Genomic DNA, 12,328 nt, shown 5'->3' on the forward strand with positions numbered 1-12,328 from the left:
ACTTTGCAGATACTGTGGTTTTCACACATGGACATTTTGGGGCAATCCTGAGTTGAGCAAGTCTATTGGCATTTTTCCAGCAGCATTTGCTCACTTCACGTTTGTGTCACATTTTGGTAATTCTCATCGTATTTCACTTTTAAATTATTATTGTATTTGTTATGGTGACCTGGGATCACAAGTGACTGAAAGGTCAGATGATGGCTAGCATTTTTTAGCAACAATGTATTTTTAAGTTATGTACACAGGCTTTTAGACATAATGCTATTGCACACTTAAGAGACTATAGTGTGAAGGTAACTTTTATATGCACTGGGAAACCAAAAAATCCATTTCACTTTCTTGCTTGAGATGCTTTATTGTGGTGTGGAACTGAACCGGCATTGTCTCTGAGATATGCGTGTCATTGGATACTGCATGCCAATTATACGGAAAAACAGAAAATAAACCTTACGAGGAGCTTTTCTGGGTTGTGTGGCTTAGGATCTCTCAGCAAGTTGCAGTCCAGATGTTGTCTTGGGCTCCAGTTATCTGAACGAACGCTTGTCTTGGGCTGAAGGATCCACTTCTAAAATGCCACAGTCACATGGCTTCCAAGTTGGTGCAGTTCTTCGTTCTCCGTAGTTGGTTTCACTGAGAGCCAAGTGATCCAAGAGAACAAGGAAGAGGCAACAGCATATTTTATAACCTAGTCTGGGAATTTACCTGCCATCACTCTGCCATATTATGCCGGTCATCCTGGCTAACCGTGATACAGTGTGGAAAAGGATTACACCAGGGCATGAATACCAGAAGGTGAGAATCATTTGGGACCATTTTGATAACTGGCTTCTACCCATGAGTCCACATATGACATGTATGAGAAGTCATTGCAGTGACAAGGAGCTGCAGAAAACTTAAGTTTGCATTCCTAGAGAAATCTGGATGTTACATGTGATATATCCCTGTGATGGAGTACCTTGCAGCATCAAAGTCATTAACTAGATTTATATATTTTATTCAACTTGAAATAAAAACAGAACGAGGTTTATAGTATAATGCAACTGATAAGTCTAAAAACATTGCATGTACATATATCCTTCACACTATTTTTTTTTAATTTTAAGGTTATTGATATACTCATAAAGGTTTCAAATGAAAACAATGTGGTTACTACATTCACTCATATCAAGTCCCTACCCATACCCCAATGCAGTCACTGTCCATTAGGGTAGTAAGATGCCACAGATTCACTATATGCCTTCTGTGCTACACTATTTTCCCCGTGACACCCCACACCATGTGTACTAAACATAATACCGCCTTGATCCCCCTTCTCTCTCTCTCCCCACCACCCCACCCCCACCCGTTCCCCCTCTGGTAACCACTAGTTCCTTCTTGGAGTCTGCTGGTCTTTTGTTCCTTCAGTTTTGCTTCATTGTTATACTCCACAAATGAGGGAAATCATTTGGCAATGACATGACTTTTTTTTTTTTTTGAGAGGGCATCTCTCATTTATTGATCAAATGGTTATTAACAACAAAATTCTGTATAGGGGACTCAATGCACAATCATTGATTAACCCAAAGCCTAATTCTCAAAAGTCTCCAATCTTCTGAAGCATAACGAACAAGTTCTTACATGGTGAACAAGTTCTTACATAGTGAATAAGTTCTTACATGGTGAACAGTGTGCAAGGGCAGTCATATCACACAAACTTTCAGTTTTGATCACGCATCATGAACTATAAACAATCAAGTCAGATATGATTATTCGTTTGATTTTTATGCTTCATTGATATGTGAATCCCACATTTGTCCCTTCTTGTTCTTTTTTTAATAAAATGCTGAAGTGGTAGATAGATGCAAGATAAAGGTGGAAAACACAGTTTAGTGCTGTAAGAGGGCAAATGTAGATGATCAGGTCTGTGCCTATAGACTAAGTATTAATCCAAGCTAGACAAGGGCAACAAAACATCCATGGATGCAGATTACTCTCAAAACGGGGCGTGAGGTTCCAAGCCTCACCTCTGTTGATCCCCAATTTCTCACCTGATGGCCCCCCTGCGACTGTGCCTGTCTTAGGTTCTTCCTCCCTTGAGGATTCTTACCCGTCTCTGGCTAACCAGTCATCTTCCGGGGCCATACAGGGAAATGTAAAGTTGGTAAGTGAGAGAGAAGCAATATTCCTTGAAAAGGTTAGCTTTTTAGTTCTTTACAGATTTATGCCCTGTGACTTCTATGCCCAGTATTTCACAGTACATATTTTTAAAGATACATGTTGCTAAGCAAATATATAAAAGGTTGACTGGGAAGTCATTAAAGTTATCTATATATGGGGGAAGGAAATTGAAGGGCTCAAGGAAATTAGGGGAATTACCTCAATTTTATATAGTTGAAGTTTAAAAAAAATGTCTTTTTTTAAGACAGATGCACCCCTATATTTATCGCAGCACTATTTACAACAGCCAAGAATTGGAAGCAACCTAAATGTCCATCAGAAGATGAATGGATAAAGATGATGTGGTACATATACACCAAGGAATATTATTCAGCCATATGAATAAAACAAATCCTACCATTTGCAGTAACATGGATGGAGCTAGAGGGTATTATGCTTAGAGAAATAAGCCAGGCAGAAGAAGACAAGAACCAAATGATTTCACTCATATGTGGAGTATAAGAACAAAGAAAAACTGAAGGAACAAAACAGCAATAGAATCACAAAACCCACGAACAGACTAACAGAAACCAAAGGGAAAGGGACTGGGGAGGATGGGTGGTGAAACAGAAAGGGGGCCTTACAATAAGCATGTGCAGTGGGGGGGGGGGCTAGGGGAGGGCTGTACAACAGAGAAGACAAGTAGTGATTTTACAGCATCTTACTATGCTGATGGACAGTGACTGTGAAGGGGTGTGTGGGGGAGACTTGGCGAAGGGGGGAGCCTAGTGAACATAATGTTCTTCATGTAACTGTAGATTAGTGATACCAAAAAAAAAAGTCTTTTTTTAAAGGTAGAGTTATAAAATAGCCCAAGGAAGCCTAAGAGATCTTATTGAAGTGAAATTCCTAGTAGATAAGGCTCTACTAGTTTCCCTGTGTTGTATGACAGTCATATTTCTCTGGAAGGAAAATTTTGATTCTCTTAAAATACCTCCCTTAACTTCCAGTTGAAATTGAATTATTTTAACAACACAAACTTCTTTCATTTCTTAAATGGAAATACTTAAGATAAAAATAACGTTGAAAGAAGCCCACAAAGAAAACTTACAATAAGGAGTAAATGATTGATATCAGATTTCCTTGTTGAGGATGTGTTTAATGAGAGGCTAAATGAATAGGATTTTAAATATTTTGAAAAGGTATTGGGGGTGGAAGAAATGGAAAAAGGAGCACAGAGGGGGTGCATAAGGTACCAAAGGCAGATTAGATACCCTCATTTTAAAATGAGTGCTTTTACCAAATTTCATTTTGAGGTTGAAACAAGGAAAAGAGATCACTGTGCATTTATGACAACTTAATTCTTCTGAGTTCAAGATATCCCCATACCCACACATAACTTTCACTTGATTTGCACTATGGTTAACAACTAAATAAATATTACTTTATTCTCTACATATTATTTCCAATGGATGATATCCTGGGTTTAACAGTAGAGCACTCATTGGTCATCATTCATTGATTACCACTTGAATGGCAATCGAAATACAAACTTGCGGGTAGGCCCGGGATCTATAATCTACAGAGCAACCAGGACTGAAATGATGACGGTTACGGCGAAGGCCTCGTGCATCCGAATGAAAGTATGCTGTGGATACCTGTAGTTGGGTGGCAGCACAGGCTTAGGAGGACTTTGGTTATTTGAGGAGAACCGTGCCAGGGGCTTGAGGATACACTCACCCTAGGGCACCTCGAGTGCAAGTCAGTCACAGAACAAACGATACCCACACGTACAGTGACAATTACTACTGGACCAACTGCCATTTTCATACCATGCCCACTACTTCCTGCCCAGCTGCTCCTGCTGACTATGTACCACCAGTGATGAAAACACCAGCCCAAAGTAGCCAATATGCACACCAAGCTTTCCTTTATTCAGGGATATTGTATTTGTTTAAAAGAAAATGATCATTCTTGAAAGACTGCTCTGTGTGTGTGTTTAACCACTTTATTTCTTGTTGATGAGACCCGCAGATACCAGACATGTTATTATAAAGCTGCTTACGCACTTTTAATAAAAACGTGTCTTCCATCCCTGAGGCGGAAACGCAGACGACTCCGTGTGCTGCACTCCGGCAGTTCTACAAAAGGCCGTGCATCTTCATGACTGTCCATTTCAGTAAGGGTACAAGAGAAAGTAAAGTTTGAAATCACTATCCATGCTTTAGTTATCTACCTTTAGGAAAAGTTGAGCTTTCATTCTCTTCCAAGTAAAGACAATGCAAATTAATAAACACATGAAAGAATACACTTATAGTACAGAGTGGACATTACATAGGAAAATTCCTATTTACACAAACGGTCATAAAGTCACTTTTAGTATGGTGGAAGGTTTCTAAACAAATACAATGGGATGTTATGAATATATAGGACAGGGGAACAAAAATTATACCTGGAAAGAGTCAGGTCAGAGTGGTCTTGCTTCCTTTTCTTTACAGAATGAAAGCTTTCCTGGTTTGGTAAGTTAGTGAAGGTGTTTTCTTCTATTTTTCTTTTTTTCATGTCTTTATTGAGACGAGTTTGCATTTTAGTAAGGCTTGTACGAGAGAAAATAATGTATGAAATCAATATTCATGCTTTAGAGTTATCTACCTTTAGTAAAAGTTTAGCTTTCATTCTCTTTCAAAGACAATGCAAATTAATTCATAAAAAAAGATGAAAGGATACGTTTACTTATAGTACAGAGTTTACATTACATAGGAAAGTTCCTATTTACACAGTCAAAAAGTCACCTTTAATATGGTGGACGGTCTTTAAACAAATACAGTGGGGTGTTATGAACATATAGGACAGGGGAACAGAAAGAATACCTGCCAAGAGTCGGGTCAGAGTTGTCCTGTTTCAGTTTCTTTCCACGAGTACAGCGTTCTTGTTTTACTCCAGTACCGCAGGTGTTTTCCTCTATTTTCCTTTTTCTGTTTTTGCGGCCCCTTTTCAGTGAACTTGCCTTTAATTAAAAAAATAATATATGAGGTATAAGAAAATAACTTTCTATAGCCCTTCTATTATTTTAAATTATGAAAATCTGACAGAATAAACAAAAAGAATACTCTTTCTCACCCAAAAAGTTGATAGTTCTATTATTTTCAAGAGATCTATGAATTTGATCTCTGATAATACTAGGCTAAAATCTAATGATGCATGAAAACTCTAAAGAATTCTTAAAACTCGAAGATGTTGGTCTCACGGCACCATGTTTGGTGCTACAGAACTTAGCAGTTTTCCTTTGGACTTTGAACGAATCAAAGATACTATTCTTTTGAATGAACTGAATGTCACTAATGGAAGGAATATAAAGACTATCCTTTAGAGCACAATATAATTAAGAACAAAGGTGAATATACATAGAAATATAGAGAAAACTAATAAGAAAGTTGAGGAGGTTATTAAAAAGGTACCCGAAACATGAAATAAGGCTCATGAAGTGTCAAATAGGAAAAAAAGTCTTTTATAAACGGTCATATCTTCCGGAAACTGTTATTTTTTTCAGAAAAGCATTTGCTGTTAAGAAGAGAGTTCCAGAAACTTGTGGTTCCCAGGTGTGAACAAAGCAGTGTTATTAAAGATGAGGAGAAGAAAAAAAAAGATGTTTTTGGGGAAAACAGTAAAGAAACAGCATAAAATAGATCATATTTGGAATTTAAGTGTATGAATGCCAGCTATGCTCTGTCAGTAATTAGCTATGGAACTTTGTAAAAAAATATCTGTGAGGCTCTGTTTGCTTATCTGTAGAAGAAGATAAGTCACTCAGTTGGTAAGGTCATTCTAGCTCTGAAAGTATATGGAAAAAAACAAACGAATCCCAATGTGGCCCTTATGCAGTCTAACAATTTGTAGGCAGCACATCGATGTAACAATGAGTACCCAGCCTCCTCCCAACATCCCCCAATTTAGAAATTGGGAAATAAGCATCTATTTTGAGAATTAAAGTTACAATGAATATAATAGATCAAAGAAGAGAAATATGCAAGGTCACTGGTAATATATGGTTTGTGTTTTGATTCTCTACAACAGCGTTTATCCTCTTCTAGAAAATTATTTACTCCTTACTCAGACTGTTAAGAAATCTTGAAATAAAAATCTTAGAATGTGGAGTTAGATATTCAGTCTAGCCCTAATTAAATGTTGCCTATATTCTTGAACTGAACTTGGCGGAAAACATTACTTTAGAGTATTTCGTAACAATTTCCTTGAGGATTTCATGATTCTCTTAGCAACATTTTTTAAAAACTGCTTTTAAGCAATTACAATTATTTGGTACTCTATTGGGATGTTAAATGCATAATTAAGGAGTTATTTTAATGGATTAAAATAAGGCAAACTATAAATCTAACACCTTTCCCATATCATATCAAAGAATCACTACCTCTTGCACTGATGGAAATAATTAAAATGTTTTACTAAGTCTCTTCTCCATTTAGTTTATTAATCTTTACTCAATAAAATCCGATTGAGTTTTCATATTATACTGAGCTTTTAGAACCCCCAAATCATAAAAAAAAGAGAAGAGAATGCTGAATATATAATGGGAAAATGTCCATTTAATTAAGATTAAGTAAGACTGAATAGTTGTCTTACATAAAAAGAACATTTCATGAACAATGGGCTAACGCTTCTAGTTCCTATTTGAACTAAGATGTTACTTGAGATCATTTTCTAACAATACTCACAGTAAGAAAATGTGAAATTTAAACCACAGAATCCAAAGACTTTTGTTACAAAATGGTAATAAAGTCTCTTTTTGTTTCTTTAATTATTGATACTTGTCAGACTACTTCATTAGATTGTGCACATACACTTTTAAAAACAAGCTTTTATTCAGTTACCTGATTACTTTATTAGACAGAGATATTTCCCTTGCACCCTTTCTACCTTGTTAGAATGCACAGAGGACCTTCAGTATGTCTTAAGCAGGACCTATCAGATTGTACATACCATCGCATATTTGTTTTTGTACATTTATGTATCAGAAGTTGTAAAGCGGTGGCTCACAGACCGTAAACAGCCCACAGCATGTGTTGTTACTATGTTTGGCTCATAATGCTTGTAAAAGTTCTGAATTTGTTGCCAACATTTAACATTTGTGAGGACATGCATAAAGATCCATAATCTTGAAATATTGGCAGATCCTAGAACACTGGACCTACATGTCTACATGACAACAATTGGCAGGAGTTGAGTGATGACTGACACTTAAATGGGGGCATGACTTCCCTGTCTGCCATAGTCTCAACTCTTCTGTGTTATTTGTGTGGCTTTCATAGGCATTGGACTTTGAAACTTCTTGTGTGTGTGTGTCTCTGTGAGTGTGTATAAATACGTATACATACACACATAAGGCTTTTTGATTCTATGTATATATCTTGGCATTAATATGCACATACACACAGGATAAAAATACTTAACCACAATAATGTGTATAGAAATAGCCATTGGAGTACAAGGTATACAGCATAAAAATTTGTAAATAACCATGAATTAACTAGGAAGATATTTCTAAAATTTAACTTTAAAAATCCTTATAAATCAAAATAGAATGTTTATTTTTTCATTGCTACAAGAAATATAACATCTAATTCACTACATTTAAAAAACTAAGAAGAGGGAAGAGGCTCAGAAAGCTGTATTTACATAGAAGGGCTGGAATGAGGTTATAGATCTTTACATCTCCTGGCCTATACCCTGAATGAGAGATAGCCAGAATATTATTTAACCAAATTTATCGGAACAGAAATCTCCTATAGCCTACCAGATGATACCCCAGGACTTAAAACCCTAATTTGTTAGTAATTCATAAAGTATTAGAGAAACTTTCTATAGCTTCACTGTGACTAAACTAAAAGATAATTCATGTACAACCAATAAAGGTTATTATTAAACTATAGTTGACTATAGATGACAAAGATGATCACGTAATAAGAAAGCAACTTAGTAAATATGATGCCACGTGAGACCCTCTGCTATTCTGTAAAACAGTCTAAAATACCATACACATTAATATAAATGTGTCACAGAACTTTAAATTCATAAAAATATTTACACTCGTGAACTTATTTGATCTTTACAAACCCCGCCAGGCAGATGCTATCCCACTTTACAGATGATAACCCTGAAGCTAAGAAAGCACTCCAATGCTTATCGATCAAGAAGGTAAGAAAACCAGCACAGGAAACTGAAAAGGAGCAAAGGCAGAAAGAAAACCAAGTATGGTACTAGAAGCCAAGTGAACACAGGGTTGCAAGGAGGGTGTGCTTTGGAACTGATGGGTGGGTCAGGTGAGGCCTAAGCACTGATCCCCAGACTGACGAATGGCCACGATAGGAGCACTTTCAGAGAAGCTGTGAAGGTGAGAATCTGACTAGAAAGAGTCCCAGAGCGACTTGGAGAAGAGAAGTCCGAGAGAATCAGAACAAAGCTGTCCAGCAGGAGTTATTCTGTAAAGGAAAGGAGAGAAATGCGGGAAGTGGATGCAGGAGAAGTGAAGCTAAGGAGAAGAACCCAGGGGAGGACGAGATGCTGATGCAGGTGAAGAGAACAAGGGGGCGGGATCTGAGGCACAACACGGGAACTGGCTTAGGGAGGGGCACTGAGCATGGCACCGAGAGAGGGGTTTTTGTATGAACGCAGTCTGATAATAAGCATATACATTTTAAGTCTCTTGCCAGTCACATTTAAATTAGAAGTGTGAAGGCTCATACCTATTGGTTAAAGCAATATGATAATATAGCAAAAAATGAGTTGGCCGAGTTATAAAGTAAGGAGTAAGAGGTGTAAGGGGCAGCATGAACTGAGGGCCAGACTCTTTACTAGATGTCCCCTCCGTCAGGCACTCTTCTCCCTGTTTACTCGCCTGACCTCATCACTACTGGCAACTACCTTTCCATAACTCAGTCCCAAACACCCACCTGCCCATTGCCTCTTTTCCTTTCCAGACCATTCCCTTTAGCACTTGAAACTACTGTGCTAAGGGAAGGCAGATACAAAAGGCAAACTATTTTATGATTCCGTTTATATATAATGACCAGCAGAGGGAAATCCGTGGAGCTAGAAGGTAGAGTAGTGGTTGCCAAAGGCTGAGGGAGAAGGGGAGAGTGACAACTAATGGGTACAAGGAAACTTTTTTACGGTCATGAAAATGTTCTGGAGTTAAATAGTGGTGATCATATATAACTGAATATATTAAAAACCACTGAATTGCACACCTAAAAAGTGAATTTTATGTGAATTCTATCTCAAAAAAATCCTCACAAAACTCTGTAACTCTATTTTGATCTGGCCATTAAAAGGTTCAGTTTCCGATCCCTCTTATGTGTGACAAGGGCCGTCATATGTACTGCCATAGACCTAAGATTACAGCTATACCACATGGATACTGCCAGTGTCCTGTATATCTGTATATCCTGGTATAGCTGTAATCTCAGGTCTATGGCAGTACGTATGACAGCCCTTGTCACAGCCATCACAAAGGAGGAGCAGTTCTTCATTATCGCCCTTTCAACAGACCTGGCAGTACTATAAAACATGAAAAATCATTTAAAATCAATACTATTATGAAGAACAGTTATTGGGATATTAAACACACCACAATTCCTAATTCATATTAGTAATCAACATTCTGCTTGCTAACAAATATACAGTAGCCATACACATCTATGTATCTCTCGTTACACAGATAGGGACCACATGACGGGGTGAGCAGTTTAGTTGGGGTAAGTGCACATTTCAGGTACACTGCAAAGAACAAAGCTAGAGGCTGAATGCCTGTACACACTTTCAAAGCATGTACACATTAACATAGGAAATAATTAACATGACATTAGAGCCCATAAAGCAATGAATGGCTTTAAATACAGGGTATGTAATTTTTTAATACATTTCATTTTTTCCTTATCTTAGCATCCTCATGATCTCCTAAGAAAGAAATGAGTTAGAGTAATTTTCAAGATCAAAATTAGGAAACTTGTATTAGTATCAGAAGTATGTGTAATAAAAGGATATTCCTATATTTTGACTAAAATTGTCCACCCATTTGTGATTGATTAAAAAATCAAACATGTCCAACCCAGGAAACTTGGGAAAATCAACCCAAATCAAACAGATGACACAAATGCAGAAAATGGACCCTACAAAATGATTTCTAAGGGAAAAAAACTTATATAAAAATTAAACCAAATAATTTAAGAAGTCATAGATTTTCCAGAAATAAAAATAAATTTTCTCTCTTGACAAATTTCTAATACCATTAAGAACTTTAAAATCTGTAAAGGCAATGCTTTTTCCCATGCATACATATCCTGTATAACAAGTTTCACAAAGGGAAAGGAGGGAACTTGGACAGTCAAAACTTTCAAGATGCCTTTAAAAAAATGGTAAATACTAACATTATATATTTTGACACTTCGTTTATACTCCGTCACAGTAGAGAATATCCTGCAACCAGTATTTTCAAATAATGAAAAGACTTAAACTATAAGTTATTTATACGAATTGAAAGTTACGTGTTCATAGATTCTTATAAGCAAAATAGCTTAACTATTCAAACTTAACTTCAATACACTAAGTCTTAATCCACAAAGTCTAAATAGTCTTATATAACACAGTATGTACACTAATGATAGCTTAAGAATCTTACCAAAATGGCAAATAGAAAACTATTCAATTTAGTAAATACCTACCAACTATATGAGATACATGTGTCATACTAAAATTGGCATGTGTACTAAGAGCAAAAGCTGCAGTTTAATGTTCCAACAGTTTTATTTTATGACACTTCCTAATACCATACCACTAAATATGGTATTATTTCTCCAAAACTGAGTTACATCATTACACGTTCTATTGTAAAAATACTCACTGCAAAACATTTGGAAGATTATATTTCAACCCCTCTAACAACAGATTTAATTCATGAATATTAAGTTAATTGTTTTCTAAATATACTAAAAATACCATGAAGTCTGTTTTACTTCGCACATTTTTCATTTAAAAATAAAATTATTTTCTGACACTTATTAGGAAAGGGTGACAGATAGCAAGCTCATATCACTTTTGAAAAATCACAGTAAAGAGCTCACAATATGTTAGAGCAAACGTATTAATATTGGTTTTAATTCCTTTGCTGCTACAGTAAAAAATAGTAGATGTTGCCTACTGTTTATTATTAGCAACAATATGAAGAACACCCTGGACAGAAAATTATCTAGAGGCAAATTATGCCAGCTCCTTCTTGGTAAGGCTGGTGTCTGGCAAATGGGTACTTCTAAAGGCATTGAGCACTTAAACATTCTGCTAGGACTTACGAGGATTATTACGGGCACTGTTACATCTAACTAAAGGTTACAATGCACTCATTCATCCTGACCATGAAACTCTGCCTTCTTTTTAAGGTAGTTTCACAGCAAATACTGTATTATTGAACATTAAAAAGAGAATTATGAGAGATGGTGTTAATGAGAAATGCATATTAATAATCTGGAAAAGGTTATGAATTTCCAAAAACAGAAAAAATTCTGTAAATTGTAGGAAGAAAGTCTACTACAAATAGGCAGCTTTTGGTACCAGTTTTGTTTTTTGTGTAAAGGTTATAACAAAACTGACCACATTGTGATGATTCTCTTGGTGGATGAGTAAAACAACCATTTAAATTTAATTGTGTTGTAGGAATTCAATATTTTTGGATCATTATAGCCTAGACTCCACCAAACACATTTGTCTAAAGTGACTTTAAAACTGATTTTAATAGTTTTTACAAGAAAAAATTTTACCTGGTAAAAAATGCTACCAGATAAACTGGACACTGTCTTAAAACTCATGGTGAATTCTAGTCTACATGGGGAAAGACCAAAATTTGAGGACATTGTGAAAACTGCAGATTCACTATTCTGTGGACATTTTAGGAAGAACTGAAAAAATACAGAAGAAACCGAATTTATTTCTATAGAATGAATAAGGCCTTCCGTAATATAAGCACAGAGATGAGAATGAAGGAAAGAGTGCTAAATTATTTAAGGCTCACTTCTTTTCTTTGGGGAATGACTATTGTTGAGTAATCTTACTTCCAGTCATTCATGCAGACAAATGTCAAATGTTTGAATGTTAAAGCTAATCTATAATTTAAAAGCAAATGGTA

At 36.2% G+C, this 12,328-nt stretch overlaps 1 protein-coding gene across 1 annotated transcript in view; it reads right to left on the reverse strand.

The window, feature by feature from the left end:
• Window positions 1–4,149: 4,149 nt before the first annotated feature.
• Window positions 4,150–12,328, reverse strand: part of LOC130681275 (bromodomain adjacent to zinc finger domain protein 2B-like) — a 113,158-nt gene continuing 104,979 nt past the window's right edge. The window contains exons 22-24 of the mRNA XM_057493912.1: window positions 5,010–5,146; window positions 4,592–4,735; window positions 4,150–4,306 (exon numbers count right to left, since the gene is read on the reverse strand). Of these exons, the coding sequence (XP_057349895.1) occupies window positions 4,201–4,306; window positions 4,592–4,735; window positions 5,010–5,146 (387 nt within the window). The 3' untranslated portion in view covers window positions 4,150–4,200. The remainder of the gene's footprint in view (window positions 4,307–4,591; window positions 4,736–5,009; window positions 5,147–12,328) is intronic.

The sequence above is a fragment of the Manis pentadactyla genome, chromosome 16, assembly GCF_030020395.1.
Source record: "Manis pentadactyla isolate mManPen7 chromosome 16, mManPen7.hap1, whole genome shotgun sequence".
NCBI classification, from domain to species: Eukaryota; Metazoa; Chordata; class Mammalia; order Pholidota; family Manidae; genus Manis; species Manis pentadactyla.